The following is a 15038-nucleotide window of genomic DNA, read 5'->3' as shown; positions in this document are numbered from 1 at the left end:
TACCAATCATTGCCCTTTGTATAATGTCTAGGTAAATAATTGGTAGAATTTAAGATTAGTTTTGACAGTAATTTGTGACATAAAACTTTGGGGTATGGGGTAAATTATGGCCCTATTTCATAAAAACTATAGAAGATATTGCATATTGCAATATGTCATTTTAAAGCCAAATGAATTGTCTTTCCAATGGCAGCCCCTTATCTAGGCTATCTAAAAAGTAAGCTCAGCAGAAAACTTACAAGACGACACATTTAACAAAAACATATGCGAGTCGGTAATACTCTGACTTCACGGTACCCTTCAAAACATGCCAGTAACAGTCATTCAATACCAATATTTTGTCTCTTTAAAGTCTAACTCATATTTTTGACATGTCCCTGTACCAAATAAAATATATTTTATACAAAGAATTGCCTTTTGTAATGTGTCTAGGAAAATAATTGGTAGAATTTGAGATTAGTTTTGATGGTAATTTGCGACATAAAACTTTGGGGTATGGGGTAAGTTTTGATCTTATTTCATGAAAACTATAGAAGATATTGCATATTGCAACATATCATTTTAAAGAAGAGTAAATTAACTTCTAATGGTACCCCATTGGCCTCGTTATGTTCAAAATAAGCTCAGCAGAAGACTTACTAGAAGATAGGTTTAACAAAAACGAATGCGAGTCAGTTATACTGTGATTTTTCGGTACCCTTCAAAATATGACTGTTACAGCTACAGGATCCCAATATTTTTTCTGTTAAAAGTTTATTCCAAGTTTCTAACATGTACCTGTAGCAAATACCACAAAGTTAATACACAGTATTGCCTTTTGTATTATGTTTAGGTAAATAATTGGTGGAATTTAGATTAGTTTTGACAGTAATTTGTGACATAAAACTTTGGGGTATGGGGTAAATTATGGCCCTATTTTATGAAAACTGTAGAAGATATTGCATATTGCTATATACCATTTTCAAGAAAAAAATATTACCTTTCTAATGATACCCCATAACTTAGGTCATGTTAAACAGTAAGCTCAGCAGATCACGTACAAGAAGACAGGTTTGACAAAAATCCACGTGGGTCACAAAATCGTGATTTTGTGGTACCTTCAAAACATGACCGTAACAGCTATTGAGTCCCTATATTTTGTCTGTTAAAATCCGATTTCTTATTCTAGGGATCCCAAGGCTTCTGAAAATTACAAGTTTGTTATCCTGTGGGGTGAGGGGGAGGTGCACGTAGACGCCCCTCTAGCCTTGGCCTAATAGATTGTTAGTAATGCTTGCTGTATATAAAGTAAGACAAGGAGGCATAGACAATTTTCCAAATACGCCTTAACAAATTATTTTATAGAAAAATATTTAAAAATTAAATTATAACAATAGACAGTCGTCAATAATCTATTTACTTAAAGGAGAAAATGGCAATATGACTATGTGTGCACGTTTTCGAGTCTTCTTTTTAAGGCTGTGCTCATTAGTTCATTGCATAACAATAAAATGCCCATTCACGATATACCAATGTAGCAAAACTTGCTATTTTAGTGACTAGAGACAATAATGCATGGTAAATACCCAATTTTGACATTTATTTTCTTCTTCAGCACATTGCAATTAGTAAATAACATCCATAAATGTGTTTGATTTGCTTCATAAGGAGGAAACAATAGTTATCGTATTTTCTTTCGGTTAAAAATACTGAATTACCAGAAAAAATCGATTTAAAGTTATCCAATTCTATGACGTCATATTTTTTCACTAAAACTTTATGCATTTTAGAAAGACCAGTATCTAAGCTTTCTAAAACTATAAGGTATATGGCATTTCAAGCCAGTTTACTTCATCAAGGAAAGAATGTTGTACCCCTACCCCTAGCTTTTGCACACCCCATACAGATACACGCAATTCAAAATTGACTCAGGAGAAGTAGTGTATAGTTAAATATCTAATGTTAACACTTTTTTTCTTGTTTAATATGTGGGAATAAATAATTCAAACACAAAAAGCTGTCAAAATTTTGCTTAATAACAAGTAAATCACAATTGTTACATGGTATTTTGGGTAAAAAATTTCAAAATTGTCAAAAAAATTCATTTTAAAGTCGTCCTATTCTATGTACACAAATTAATTTTGCTAAAGTTGGTGTTTTTCATAAAGAGCAGAATCTCAGCTTTCCAAAAATGTATGGTTTGTGCTATTTCATGCTAGTTTACTCAATGTAGGGGAGGATATAGTACCCCCTACCCCTACCCATTTTTCGCCATTTTTGCGGTACATCCAAATCAAAAACCAGCCGAGATAGGTAGTGCATCCCAAAATATCCAATGTTAACATCTTTTTTTCTTGTTCAGAGGTCCTAAGAACAAAAAAATACCCAAGAAGTAGGGATGTGGGGGGGGGGTGCACGGTGGGCCCCTCCAGCCCACGGACTATGTGCCATTTATCAACAAAACCCGGACAGTTGTCCACACAAGTCTCAATCCGATCAACATGATTTCCATATTAACCTCATTTTAATGGACATTTTCATGTTTATTAGGTTGAGCGTATTTTTACCACCGGTCATCATTGGCACGGATTTTGTACCTGTTTTCTCCACTTGACTTCGGCGCATTGAATTTTAGGGCTAACAGACAATGAACAAACTTGACGTTGCTTCTCTAACCGCATTGAATTGTGGCCTTACAGTGTAATCAGACCACAAAACAAGAACAAATGCCATACTTAAGTTTATTCCAGTCTTTTAGGGACACCATGTTCATCATATATGTGCATTTTATGTATTTCAGATACAGATGTGAGTTTCGTATCCTGAGGTTCCAAGTGCTGTACGCGGAGTAAACTTGTGAGAGCTCTCGTACAATCTCACAGTATGTCACAGAGAAAGTCTCGTCGCGGTGCATTGTGGGAGTTTCCCTGACGTAACATATTTTAGGAATGGCGGCGTGTTGTTTGTGTACTGCGGTGTACTATTGAACTCGGAAAATGTAACCGATTAATCTGTGGATCTCACTCGTTTACCATGACAACACAGACTGTTCAGCGCATCTAATTACCAAGAATTTACACTTATTACTGATCAACAACATATCGAATATATGGGACGAGTGGGAGGATAAAACAAACGATGGACTGGCCCGACGGAGCTGACAAACTTGCCGAGAGTTTTGCAGAGCTGAGTTTGGAAAGGACCATAACGAAAGGGCTCAAGGTTTGTGCAAACGTTATGTCGCCTTTGCGTTCCAAAAGTCGCTGAATTTTGCACAGTTAGCATATATGAAAGACATTAACTTGCACATTTATTTATTTTCAGTCTGCGGAGGAGATTGATAGACTAACTGTTGACGAGAAGCTCGGCGACATCGAACGTGCAGTCTACCTGCTCAGGTAAGCCCAGTGTATATTGAATGGCGACACCTTCGACCCGTGTAACCCCTCCAAAGAGCGTTCCCAATAACCTCCCCGTTATCTGTCTGATCGCGCTTACCTCGCGCTATTCAGCGTCCGGGAACGTCCCACTTCAACTGCGATAAGGTTCCCTTACCAACCGACACTTGTGTGAATAACGGTATTATGTAATGGTGGTCGGCTAAAAGTGGGATTGAAGTTTTTGTGAAAACTTGAAAGTGAAGCAAGGCCACTACGTGCGTTGTTGTGCGCGGGACACTCCCAGGGGACGCTGTGTATTGTGCTGAAGACGTGTAAAGGCCAGCGTGATCCCGTTTAGATCTGTTTGAACACATTGCAGGACGTTGCGAGTGACTTGCACTCAATACATAAAGTTTACCAGTGTGTAATGTAATAATGCCAAGATCATTATCAGCCTTATAAACGATGCGTTTCTGACTACAGTGCGTGAAACCGAAACATGAACTTGCGTGGGAAATGTCCACAGTGCCTGTTACTAATTTCACCATCAAAATGGCACAGTGTCATTTCTTCCAGGCAATGTTATTGTTTCCGGGCATTAGTGTGTGTGAAAATGTTTAGTTGTGAGGAACACGGGACTTATTTATTGACACTTAAATGGTGTATTAACCATCAGACAAATCATATTTCTTATACAAACTTTACAACATTTATATAAAACAGTGGTGAACATTAAGTTGATTGAGAGATACCAACAAGAGGACTAAAGTCATTGCATTTTCTTGGAAGTTATTCAGTAAGCAATATTGGCCACAGTGAATTTTCCAAGTCACACTTTTTGCTCTCTATTATTTTTGCAATTCTTGATAACACAATAGCACATTTGTTGTGATTGGGGATGGGGGTGTGACTTACCTGTACACTGACATCCATCTATTGCCTTCCACTAGATCAGATATAGGTACAATTTTACTGGGTATGATAATGTCAGTATTCACTTAATACTAATTCCAACATGATTTTTCTGTTTGGTAACATCTCATTATGAGGACAAATGTGGTTTACCAGGTACCTGTCTATATCAGTAGGGTGTGGTGTAAACAGACCTGCCTGAATGGCAACGAGGTATGTGGCCATTCTGTCTTCCATGATTGATGTGACTTGGCATACACATATGAGCTGATAGTTAGAACGCCATGCGAAATCACTGCCTGTAAACAAGAGTGTCCAGGATGTTCTACCCCTGGGTTCAGCTCTCAGGCATTAATGATTTGAGGTCTACAGTTTCACTATTGCTAGTGCGTGTCTTTGAACACAATCAGGTATTAGCCATCAACAGTGGTTTAGGAAACTTTTGATGATCCATTAATAGCTTGAAATGATCTACAGTATCCAGCTTCTGCTTTGCTTACCAAGAAGAAGAAAGGTTTTCCTGAACCAGCTGTGGTTGCGTTACCTCTCATGACTTCTGTGTATGCTATGAGTAATAACACATGTCAGTATGTGTGTCCTGTTGCTGATACACACACACACACACACACACAGATGGAAACAGACATTCCCCAGTATTTGGAGTGTACCTCCACGAAGCCAGCTTCCTCTGTTTGAGAAACTGACAAGAAGCTTGTGAAGTATTTTTATATTTTATATGTTATATCATATTATATTATATATTAACTGTTTGTTTATTTGACTTCAAAATTCTGTTGGATTCTATGAGGATGTGTTTTTTGGTCTCTGTCCTCAAGTGCAGCAGCCTCAATATCCAGTGATGATCACAAGTCGTAATTACGCTAGGGATTCGATTGGTTGTTTACATGATGTCACACAGTGTGCATGATAAAATCCTGCAAATGAGAGGCTTCTCTGCTCTCAGAAGATATGTGTAAGAGGTCGAGCACTTCATTGAACTCCCCATGTGCAGAAAGCAACAAAGCCATAAATAATTGCCATCTGTCTTGTTTCCACGACGACCCATCATGACGCTGTCGCACTCATGCCAAAAAAGAACACCAAAAATTCATGCTTTCCTGAAATTGTATTTTCAATGTGGTACTATGTACATTGAAGTCCATCTCACTGAGAAATTTCCCCTTTGCATTCACTGCAATATGTCAGCATATAGGTGTAAATGAATTCTGTGTGAACTCCCACTTTCCTTGTAAGTTGTAGCACTACACAAACATTTGACCAAAACTTGTCAAAAGGCAATGGAGCAATTCTTTTGTAATCGAGACTAATAATATAGATTTGGCTGTTTGTTTGTTTACCCATCAATGGATATCTAATTGGATCAAGATAGTACAGCTGAGTTCTGGGAGTTTGAATCACAACACACACATTCTTATTTGATTTCTACTCCTGGCAACCTTCCAGCTGTATACACTGCAGCCAGTTGTTCATCAACACCTTCACGGACATTCCCCTCTCTCCTGTTTTGCGAAACTTTATGCTGCTGTGAAAATATTTCTTAGTTTGGGAATTTTTGATCTGTGTGAGAAACAACTAAAGTAGAGGGCAGAAAATGTAGGCTCTCTCATGGCTGCATTCTGTAATAATACTTTTGGTGATCTCTGTAATACTATCATTTGGGAAACATTCAGCAATGCTTTGGTAATAACACATCAACATATTTGTCAGTAGACAAGTAATATATATGGAGATTTCAGGTTTATGTGTGAAATGACTCCATGTACACATCCTTGTGTATATCTGACCATCGGTTGCCTGTCCACATGTAGTTTTGCCCATTTTTGTCAACTACACTTTTCTGTGTACGTCTGCTCTACTGAAACGTTTCCTAGGCATCTTCATTGAATTAAGTGGTGGACCATTGCCACTGAATAGCACAAACCATAGGTCCAATTTAACCTTTGCACCTTCACATTGGTGTGAGAATCATAATATCCCTCCAGCCTGAGTACTTGGTCTTGTTCCGATTGGAAAGTCGGCTTACTGGTGTGATTTCTTCAGTCGCTTGCAGCTGGTTCTGACCAAACTCTTCCTTAATTGTTCTCTGCATGCCTGCAGATTAAAATGCCAAAGGTAGCCTGATTGCATGTTATCTAACTTATTGAGCTCTACTCCACTCAGGGGTATTTTTGCTGCTTGATGGAAGCCAGTTCTTACTTACACACAGGGTTGGTTACTTTTTACGAGTCCTTCCCAGAATTGAGAAGAGCCATGAGATGTGATAAATGAACAACCACGCGAATCACTCTTTTTCCCACAATGCAACAATGTGTACCAGCAGTGCTATGTTACGTACAGCAAAAGTTTATCAATTTTTACGTGATGAAATTTGCCTGACAGTATAAAATATGCTTTCTGAAGAGTGGATGGCACAGCACCTCATCTTGTACACAGGTATATCCACATGGGGGTGTTGTTGTATCAATTCAAGAAATGTTAAGGTGGTATTACGAAAGTATGTTATGTTCTCTCAGTAAGGTGGCATAACTGTGCACCTAGTTTTTGAGATAGCTGTTCAAAGTGCAGGTAGACGCACAATCTCAAGGATCTGCTTCTGTTCTAGGGTCAACAAGCCAACAGTGGAATACCTGATGCTTGTTCCGTGGTTTGTCTTGAAGAGTGTTCGGCTTCAGTTTTGGATTGTGACGGCCATTGTTCCCTGAAGATTTGTCTTTTGTGACAGGGGGGGACAAACATAGGCTTTTGATACCAGATTAAAACTCCACTACAATTATGCTCTTCTTGTTGGGCCCTCTACCCTTCTCATACAGCAGTGTGGCATTCAGTGTACACTCTGCTGTGCATGTACCTGGCTTTCATAGGAATGAATTGAAAATCAGAAAAATGTATTGCTGTGGTATAGTTTAACTTGTGTTCTGGCGGAGGATGCCCTCTTTCAACAAAGTTAGAGAAAAAAATTGTGGTTGCAATTAGTGCTTTCTCGGACTGTTTACAAATTTAACGCTTTCAGTGATTTTGGCACAGACATTATGGTTGATGGCCATTATCAGCTTGGAGAAGTCCAAAAACTCAAGACTATTTGGTCCCCTCTCCCTTTTGTATCCTCAAGAACGCTCTCTATCTCTCTGAGTTGATATGCTGGGAGCTAAATGCAATCTTTAGAGCAGATTATTCAGCAGAATCTTCTTCATCTTTCAAATAGCCTGTAGGTGCAATGAATATCAAATGCGGTACCCAACTCTCTGTGTTGTGTTGCGATCATCAACCACCTGAGCTTTTTACAAATTCATACATAGATTGCAGTACATACCTGTACCAACCCCATCCCTGAGGAGTGCAACTGGCATCATGCCATGGAGACAGGCAGACAAGGTAGGTGAATCAATCGCTCGCCTGGTCAGTCCTTTCCATGGACAAGTCCAAAGTGGGTTTCGCAGCCAGCCCCACAAGTAGACTCGGTGAAGCGAGTGGACATGTCACACTTGACTTGGCCCTTGTTTACCACAGTTTATTGCATAGGCCGGATCATCTAAATGGGTCAAAACTTTCCTGCCTCGAAGGCATTGTTTTCAGATTCACAGTGCAGGGGTTTTCATCCCTCAATTCGAGAACAGCAACAAGAGTGCTCCCGAGGCATCTTGTTGTTTTCCCCTGGGCTGACTTTTTCATGGTTATGTAATTTTCAGCGGTAAATGCATAACTCAGGAGAGGGAGAGATCCTTGTTTGAATTTTTTTTTTTGCATCCATGTCAATCAAGTACAATAGCCATTGTCACCGGCAAGGATGTTCCCCCTACTCAGCTCTCGCTCGCATTGTCCATTTCTGCTGTCCAGCCAGGCTACCACCAATTAAACTGAGAATGTTTTGATCGTAAAGCTTAACAATATCAAGCCGATCTGATTCAGGCCAAAGCGTTGCTTTCTTGCCCCTCAAATCCAAGACCCAATACACATCCAGGTATTTCACCTGACACAAGTGCTTGTCACAATGGACATCATGAGCAGTTGACTGTGGGTCATTGTTTTGATTGTCAATTGCTGTGTTTTGTTGCCGGCTCTGTGGGGTATGGCCAGTTACCGAGTCATTGTCAAGCACTCTCCTTCCTCTTGTTTTGTTATATCTTGTGCGTAAGAGTATGCTGTCTTGAAGTAGCTTTGTGAAAACTTGAAAAGAGACATTGGTAGACTGGGCCATTCTCTCATCATAAGCAGGCATTCACTGCATGGCCAGTGTGTGTTTCTTTTATTAAATGGTCCTTTTTGTCAAAATCTTGTTAAAGTTCAACGGACGGAGTTATGGCTTGTTGCCTGAGAAGCAAAGTACTCGAAATGTTCTGTACATAAACTCTCCTAGACTTGAGAGCCTAGCGGGTTGTAACCGTGTATTGAAAAGTCAAAGCTGCACCACTCAGTGGCAGGAACAAACAGATATGACAACAGAGAAGTGTTATGATATTCAGAGAGGGGTCATTCTTCAAAGGTCAGATTTCTCTGAGCCATCAGAAATCTCTCTATCAAAGCCACAGGGTACGCGAGTCCTCTTAACATCAACTGTGATGGAGAGGCCCTATCTGTACTTCAGTGGTGAGTTTAATCACCTTGGTTGCCATGGAAATCGATCATTGCTTAGAACCATTGTAACTGCGCTGTGTGCATGAGTGTCCTTGATGGGCAGGAGTGTCAGGCACAATCTTCGTACTTTATGATTAGTTATGATTGAAATGACATAGATTAACAGAGATGGCAGTTGCTGTGTGTAACAGTGACAAAGGTCGCCGTATTTGAGTATATAAAACTATGGAGGGAAAACCGTGCCAGTTTATAGAAGGCTTGTCTGTGTGTTTACATTCAAATATGGTGACTGACCCAGATATGTTGCTATGAGCTAATATTGCTGTGTTATATTTGCATCCATCTCGTACAAATGTACATATCATTGTTTCATTTCCATTTCCGGTACAGAGGTTGACCTACAGAATGAAAAGCAAAGGGTAAGGGTTGTACAGAAGTGCTGCAGTATATGGCTTTTCCAAATATTGTTAATTTAGATATTTGCAACTCCTAAAAAAATAAGTTTTGATAAAACGAATCTATTTCTACATATTCTGTCAAACCGAAACCCTGCATAATGGACAAAGACTACATAAAATGAAAACAAGCACTCACAGACGCCTCTTTAATGCCGACACCTTTCTATCATGAACAGACTGTTCAGTCTGAAAGGTACAGTGTTTCCCCTTGGTTCCAAAATCTTGTAGCAAATTTGGCTAGAAGCCCTAAAAAATTATTTGCCAAACCGTGATATTCAATTACACAAGCCGATACCACTGATCGCAAATGACGTCATTTCTGTCTCATTAATATGCAAAAATAAATATTCGTCTGCCTTTTCCGCAAGAATGACAGAAACAAACCCTGCTATTGCTACTATGGATACTAAAAGTTACACAAATTTATGGTTTAGATTAAAGGAGCCAAAAACAGCCACGCATACAAAAATAAAACTTGTCCGAATTTCAAGCGATACTGTCCGAGGTTGTGCGTGTGCATCTATATTTAGTAACGAACCTGAAATCGCTATCAGTGGTATAATGTACATATCGCGCTATACGAACTTGGTTCAGCATATTTTTTCAAACGAATCAGATATCCAATCTATTAGCAGTTCAAAAGCAAAATACTTTCAGGCATGAGAAGCCTTTTGATTTTGAAGTTGAATATGGTTGCTTTTTTTTCAAACGCATACATCTTATTTACACTTGAATTTCGTAAGCAATATTTAGAAAGTGTATCGATGGCGCTCGGATCAGGGGTCATCGCCAAAAAGGTGCAAAAGTTGCATGATGACCCACGATTTTTATCGTTCATTTTGAAAGAATGGTTGAAAGATTCCTCAAGGAAAGTTTGATTTAAGTCCTTCACATTCGAGGCATGAATCACCTTGATTAACCCTTTTCCTGCCGAGCGCCCTTGTCCGTTATTCTCCCAAGTCAGTAGAAAACCGCCCCATAATATGTGCCTGCAAAAGATTGGCTCTCCTGCATGTTATCCTGCCAGGCATTTTGGCAGAAATCGCCCATTTTCAGGGTAGTTTTAGCCGTACTTATACGTGTTAGACTTCGATAATTTCTACATGCCCGTAGACAGGGGAAGGAGCTCAAGGGTTGCTGCAGAAAAAAATTGAGGTCACCGGCTTTGTTTGCCCCGGGAGTGCGTCATTTTATTGCCGTTTCATGTTTATTTTTTCGGAAATAAACTCCTTCAGTATTACGTACGTCCGCTAGGCACAAACATCACCTCACTCGTCTGTTAGTCAGAGACCCTGAGGGTCGTGCTAGGGGTGCAGCAGCACCGTCAAACCTGTCCTGTTTCCCCAGGGTAGGGTCAATTGAATACGTACCTCCAACGACTTGGCAGTGTAGCACAAAAACTACGTTTTTGCCGTTGTATTAACGACATGGCTGAGCCATTGAAGCACAGCTTTACGTAGTTTTGCCAGCTCAGTTGGGAGTTGGCTTACGAGTGTTACCGTTCATTACTGACTTAATCGAGTGGTCCTCAGTCAGGTACGGGTTTGTACCGACATGGCTTGGGCTGCAGCTAACCAGTGATAACCAGTCACTACCCCCAAGTCTTCAGTTCACTTTTGCGATGCACGGGTGCAACGCAATATGCTTCCATTGTTCTAGCCATCGACGTGTCCACATGCTGGCAGCCATATTGTACTGCTAGCTGGTTTGCATAACAAAAGCAGTCCCTGCTAAATGCAGACGGTATCCCCGTACATGTAGCATATTGACCTCATGTGCCCTTTTGAATTCTCTGTACGCAAACAGCGTACGTAGTTACCAATGCATCGGCAAGAGGATACGTTTGCCTGCAAACCAGAGCCAGTACTTCGGACGGTGGAATAAATAAAAATCCAAAGCTACGTCCATTGAATGGCACGGCCAAGGCAGTGAAGGACGTTGCCTGGCTTGAACTTGCAGAGCTGAAGCCCAGCTTAGTACGTCGGACACCAGTTTGTAATGGGAGTCGTTCATATCCGTTCCATGGGAGGAACAAGTCGAGCCGTCCCGTCAAAAATACGTTCTCATTTTCAGTCACGCACAACTGAATAAGTGACTTTCGTCTCGCACCATCGGCATATCTGCCAAGTCGTTTGCAAGAGGTAGCCTTCTAGATTAGCATTGCCGAGTTGGTCAAGTTCGGCAGCAATCTGTATAGTGCCAGGCAGCCAAGTACGTCCAACTCCGCCAGAAAACGTCACCATGCTATCCTGCCAAGTCCGCTAAAAAGCGGTAAAAAAAAACCAGCCCCCCTCGGGTGTGGGGGACTGGCGGACAGGTTTCTGCACCTTTCCCTGTCCTTGGACTCCCTGTGAACCCATTTCGAGAGCAAACGCCGTTCCTGGCCCAAAACCTGTCCTCGAACGACCCCTAGCGTGAGCAAGAGTTTGCTACACGTAGTTCCGTCGACTAGGCAGGAAAGGGGGTACCAAAAAGGAGCCCGATTTCCACCGCCTTAGGAGGATAACGGCCGTGGCTGCTCAGCTTCTAGCTACACCGAATTTCAAGCGGATTTTCACCGACTTGGCAGGAAAAGCCTTGATTAATGTGCAATATTGTGCCCATTAGTTTCTGATACTGTGGTTGGCCTGTACACTGGTGACAGAGGATGGATGGATTGATTCCGTGTGCTGTTCATTCCTTTTTCTGCCAGTGAAACTTGTCCACTTTCACTGACAATATTCCCATTCTAATTTTCTTAGTGTAGTATTTTGGGAAAGGATTGAAATTTTGAGTTGATTGATTCTAAATAGTGATGACTACAAAGATACACACTTGAACATGAAACGGGAAGTTCACATTTGTGTATACACGTACATATCTGGAACCTACATAGAACATCTCTAGAAATGCCAAGCTTTGTTGACAAGAGGGCCCTAGTCTGTCCTGTTAGGTTTTACTGTTACACTGCCTCCTAACCACCAAGTGGAAGTCTTCACTTTCTGGACTTTAAGTGCTCTGTTATCTTGGTTTTAATGTCTATTTTAATGTAGTCAGCAGTCTTGCAAAAACACACTTAGAAGAGTTGAGGGCCACAAGTACAGATTTCATATAGCTGACATCATGATATTTACACCTGATAAGAAGCTGTCTATCTTAACATTTTTTTGATGATTTCTTGTTAACCTTATGACTGAAAAAACTGCCACAGATAAGATTTGATATGTGGCCTGTTCTGACTTCAAATAAACTTATGTGGGCCTTTTGATTGAAATGGCATTTGTCTTTGAATTTCAGTTGACCTGTGTGTTTTGATGTGAAGGATTGGGAACATGCAGGATAAGTATACATGTAGATGCTGTTGTTTGGTGTCAAACATGTGATTACCCCATTCTCCTGTTCAGAGGTTGTACTCTTCTGCATGCTACATAGAAGACAATATTGAATTGCACCATACCCTGACCACGATAGGTTTAAGTGACATATTTCATTGGTGAAATAATGTGTCACTGCCATCAGCCGTTTGAAGAGAATCTTGATCATGAGAAGTCCCTGAGAGGCTGTTGTTTTGTTCCTTTGCTCAGAACACATTTATTGGGGTTTGTGTGCCTCTAGAAAGTTCATGAGAGTCTTGTGATTTTCAGCCATCCCATGGTGAAAGTCCTGAAAAATAAATTTAATGTATTGTCAAAACAGACAAATAAAATATCATTGCGATGGAATCTCCCTCGAAAGATTTCCATGGTATTCTCACACCAACACACTGTTGATTCCAAATGGTCCTCTTCAACATGAATTACCCCTGAATAATTGCTGAACAATCTTCAAATGTCTGTAAGGCCAGCGCAAATTTCATTTGGGACAGTTTGTTCAGCCATTTTGCTCTTGTGTGTGGGTGATTTTCCAGAGTTTTTTTCTTTTGTATGAAATCACGTGAGTATAAAATGACCACACATACCATTGAAAATACAGTTGCTTGTGGTTTTACTGCTGGCGCAAATAAACTTGGAACACCGAAGTCCCTATATACATAGGGAAACCGCTGGCGATTTCCCTATATCGCCAAGTGATTAGCCAAAGCGGTATCGCTAGTGAGTTAGATCATCTTACACTTTGTTTATCGAAAACACTGCGGGGTGCCCATGCTGTGTCTCATAGACAAAACGCCTTAGCAGAGGCCGTTCATTTTGCTTGAACGATGGTACAATAAAGAATTGACGTTTTGAGTAAAGTTACGTTGGTAAATTTCAATGACCAGGGAACCTACATCTGATTTTAGTCATATTGGTCCGAAATCAACTCGCCCGTTGTTTGAGTTTACACGTTCGTTCGTACCGCGTTCCCCCCCTGTCGATTTAGTCTGTAAGTATTAATTATGGATGGTATAATCGAGACTGTCTATGATTTTATCAGTTAGAACAAAAATATTTCGATAGATTGACTAACACAACCAAAATTTTAAGCATTTTTCTTCAACTTTAAAAATAAGTCATCGCCTGGACATCGCCGTTTTCGTTGAAAATGCTCCATTTGGCATTAGTCGAATATGAACGCTCAGGTTTACCTTGGCCGTGTACTGCCTGAGAGATGGCTACTTCTTTAGCTATTTTTTTCAGTTTCGGTAAAGATATCGCCAACTATTCCTTTCAGTGCACAGTGCAAGTCTGTTTACGTTTGCAGGAAAAATATATCGTTGGCTCGCCCAACAAATTGAATTCGGGCGAGTTGGTATCGGGAATCTGGGTGGTTTGAAAAGGTACCCGTTTTGAAGCAAAATGTAGGTTATCAACATCATTGATGATATGCCTTTTTTCTCACCGTGTTGTCTCATTTCTCTGTAATTTTTTTGGTGATGGCGATTTGAAAATAGTAATTTCTTGTCCGCTGATCGTGGCGATTTGATGTAGCTTTCAGAATTCGAAGTACGAAACGTCGACGTCACTGGCTAGGCTGCGGGCCATGCCGCGGGAGATCAGAAAACACATTTTCAAACTTTGGGTCAAACCAAGTTTACGTTCTCGATCGGATAACGTTGAGGTCAAAAAACAAACTTTGCCATAGCGATTAAAATCTGCAGCATTTCAGCGTTCTTTGCAATTGATGATATGATTGAAACATTTTTATTTAGCCTGTCCTTTTTCATCGTACGTTTCTTGAGAATAGTATGTACCCACTTCAATCGGATACCCCTATGAATAATGATATCATCTGTATGCATGACGCACGCAAATAAATGTGATTGAACTATGACTTTCTTGTGTCATGTCAAGGCCGAGACTCGGACACGGTTTACGTCACCTTTGCCTGTGAGGAGAGGTTTTCAGAAACAAAGCCGAGAAAAGGTCTAGCTTTATCTACGGTTTACTTTATTCTTCAAAATCACGAAAGCCGTCGATGGCGACCGTAGAGGTTATGGCCGACATTTGGATGCTTGTAACATAGATTCCCCGCAACGCCACGCCGTGCGCCAGCAACAAGTCGGACCATCCACGCTCGCGCTTTATTTCAACTTGATAATCAGCTGATACACTGAAATTCTCCGAAAACCGAAACCTTGCCAGTATTAGTTCTCACAGAATTTCGCTACGACATGTCGGATAAAAAAACGTCAGAGCCAGGAAGTTTTACCTAGCAACTCGCATCGGTGCACGGCCGATAACATACCGGTAACGTACCGGTACCATTGGTTATTTTCACAACCGTCTATTCCTCACTTAGAATATGCATCTACTTTACA

General features: G+C 40.6%; 1 protein-coding gene across 15 annotated transcripts in view; it reads left to right on the top strand.

The window, feature by feature from the left end:
* The first annotated feature begins 2889 nt into the window (after window positions 1-2889).
* The window catches only part of LOC139149708 (serine/threonine-protein phosphatase 4 regulatory subunit 4-like), a 62528-nt gene continuing 50379 nt past the window's right edge, over window positions 2890-15038 (top strand). For 8 of the 15 annotated variants that reach the window (XM_070721602.1, XM_070721599.1, XM_070721596.1 and 5 more), the window contains exons 1-2: window positions 2890-3201; window positions 3304-3377. In XM_070721602.1, coding sequence (XP_070577703.1) covers window positions 3118-3201; window positions 3304-3377 — 158 coding nt within the window. In that variant the 5' untranslated portion in view covers window positions 2890-3117. The remainder of the gene's footprint in view (window positions 3202-3303; window positions 3378-15038) is intronic. The other 7 variants (XM_070721601.1, XM_070721594.1, XM_070721590.1 and 4 more) reach the window with 1 other exon arrangement.

This window comes from Ptychodera flava, chromosome 14, assembly GCF_041260155.1.
Source record: "Ptychodera flava strain L36383 chromosome 14, AS_Pfla_20210202, whole genome shotgun sequence".
NCBI classification, from domain to species: Eukaryota; Metazoa; Hemichordata; class Enteropneusta; family Ptychoderidae; genus Ptychodera; species Ptychodera flava.
The sequence above is the reverse complement of the archived record's forward strand: the minus strand, read 5'-3'. Positions and strand labels throughout refer to the sequence as shown.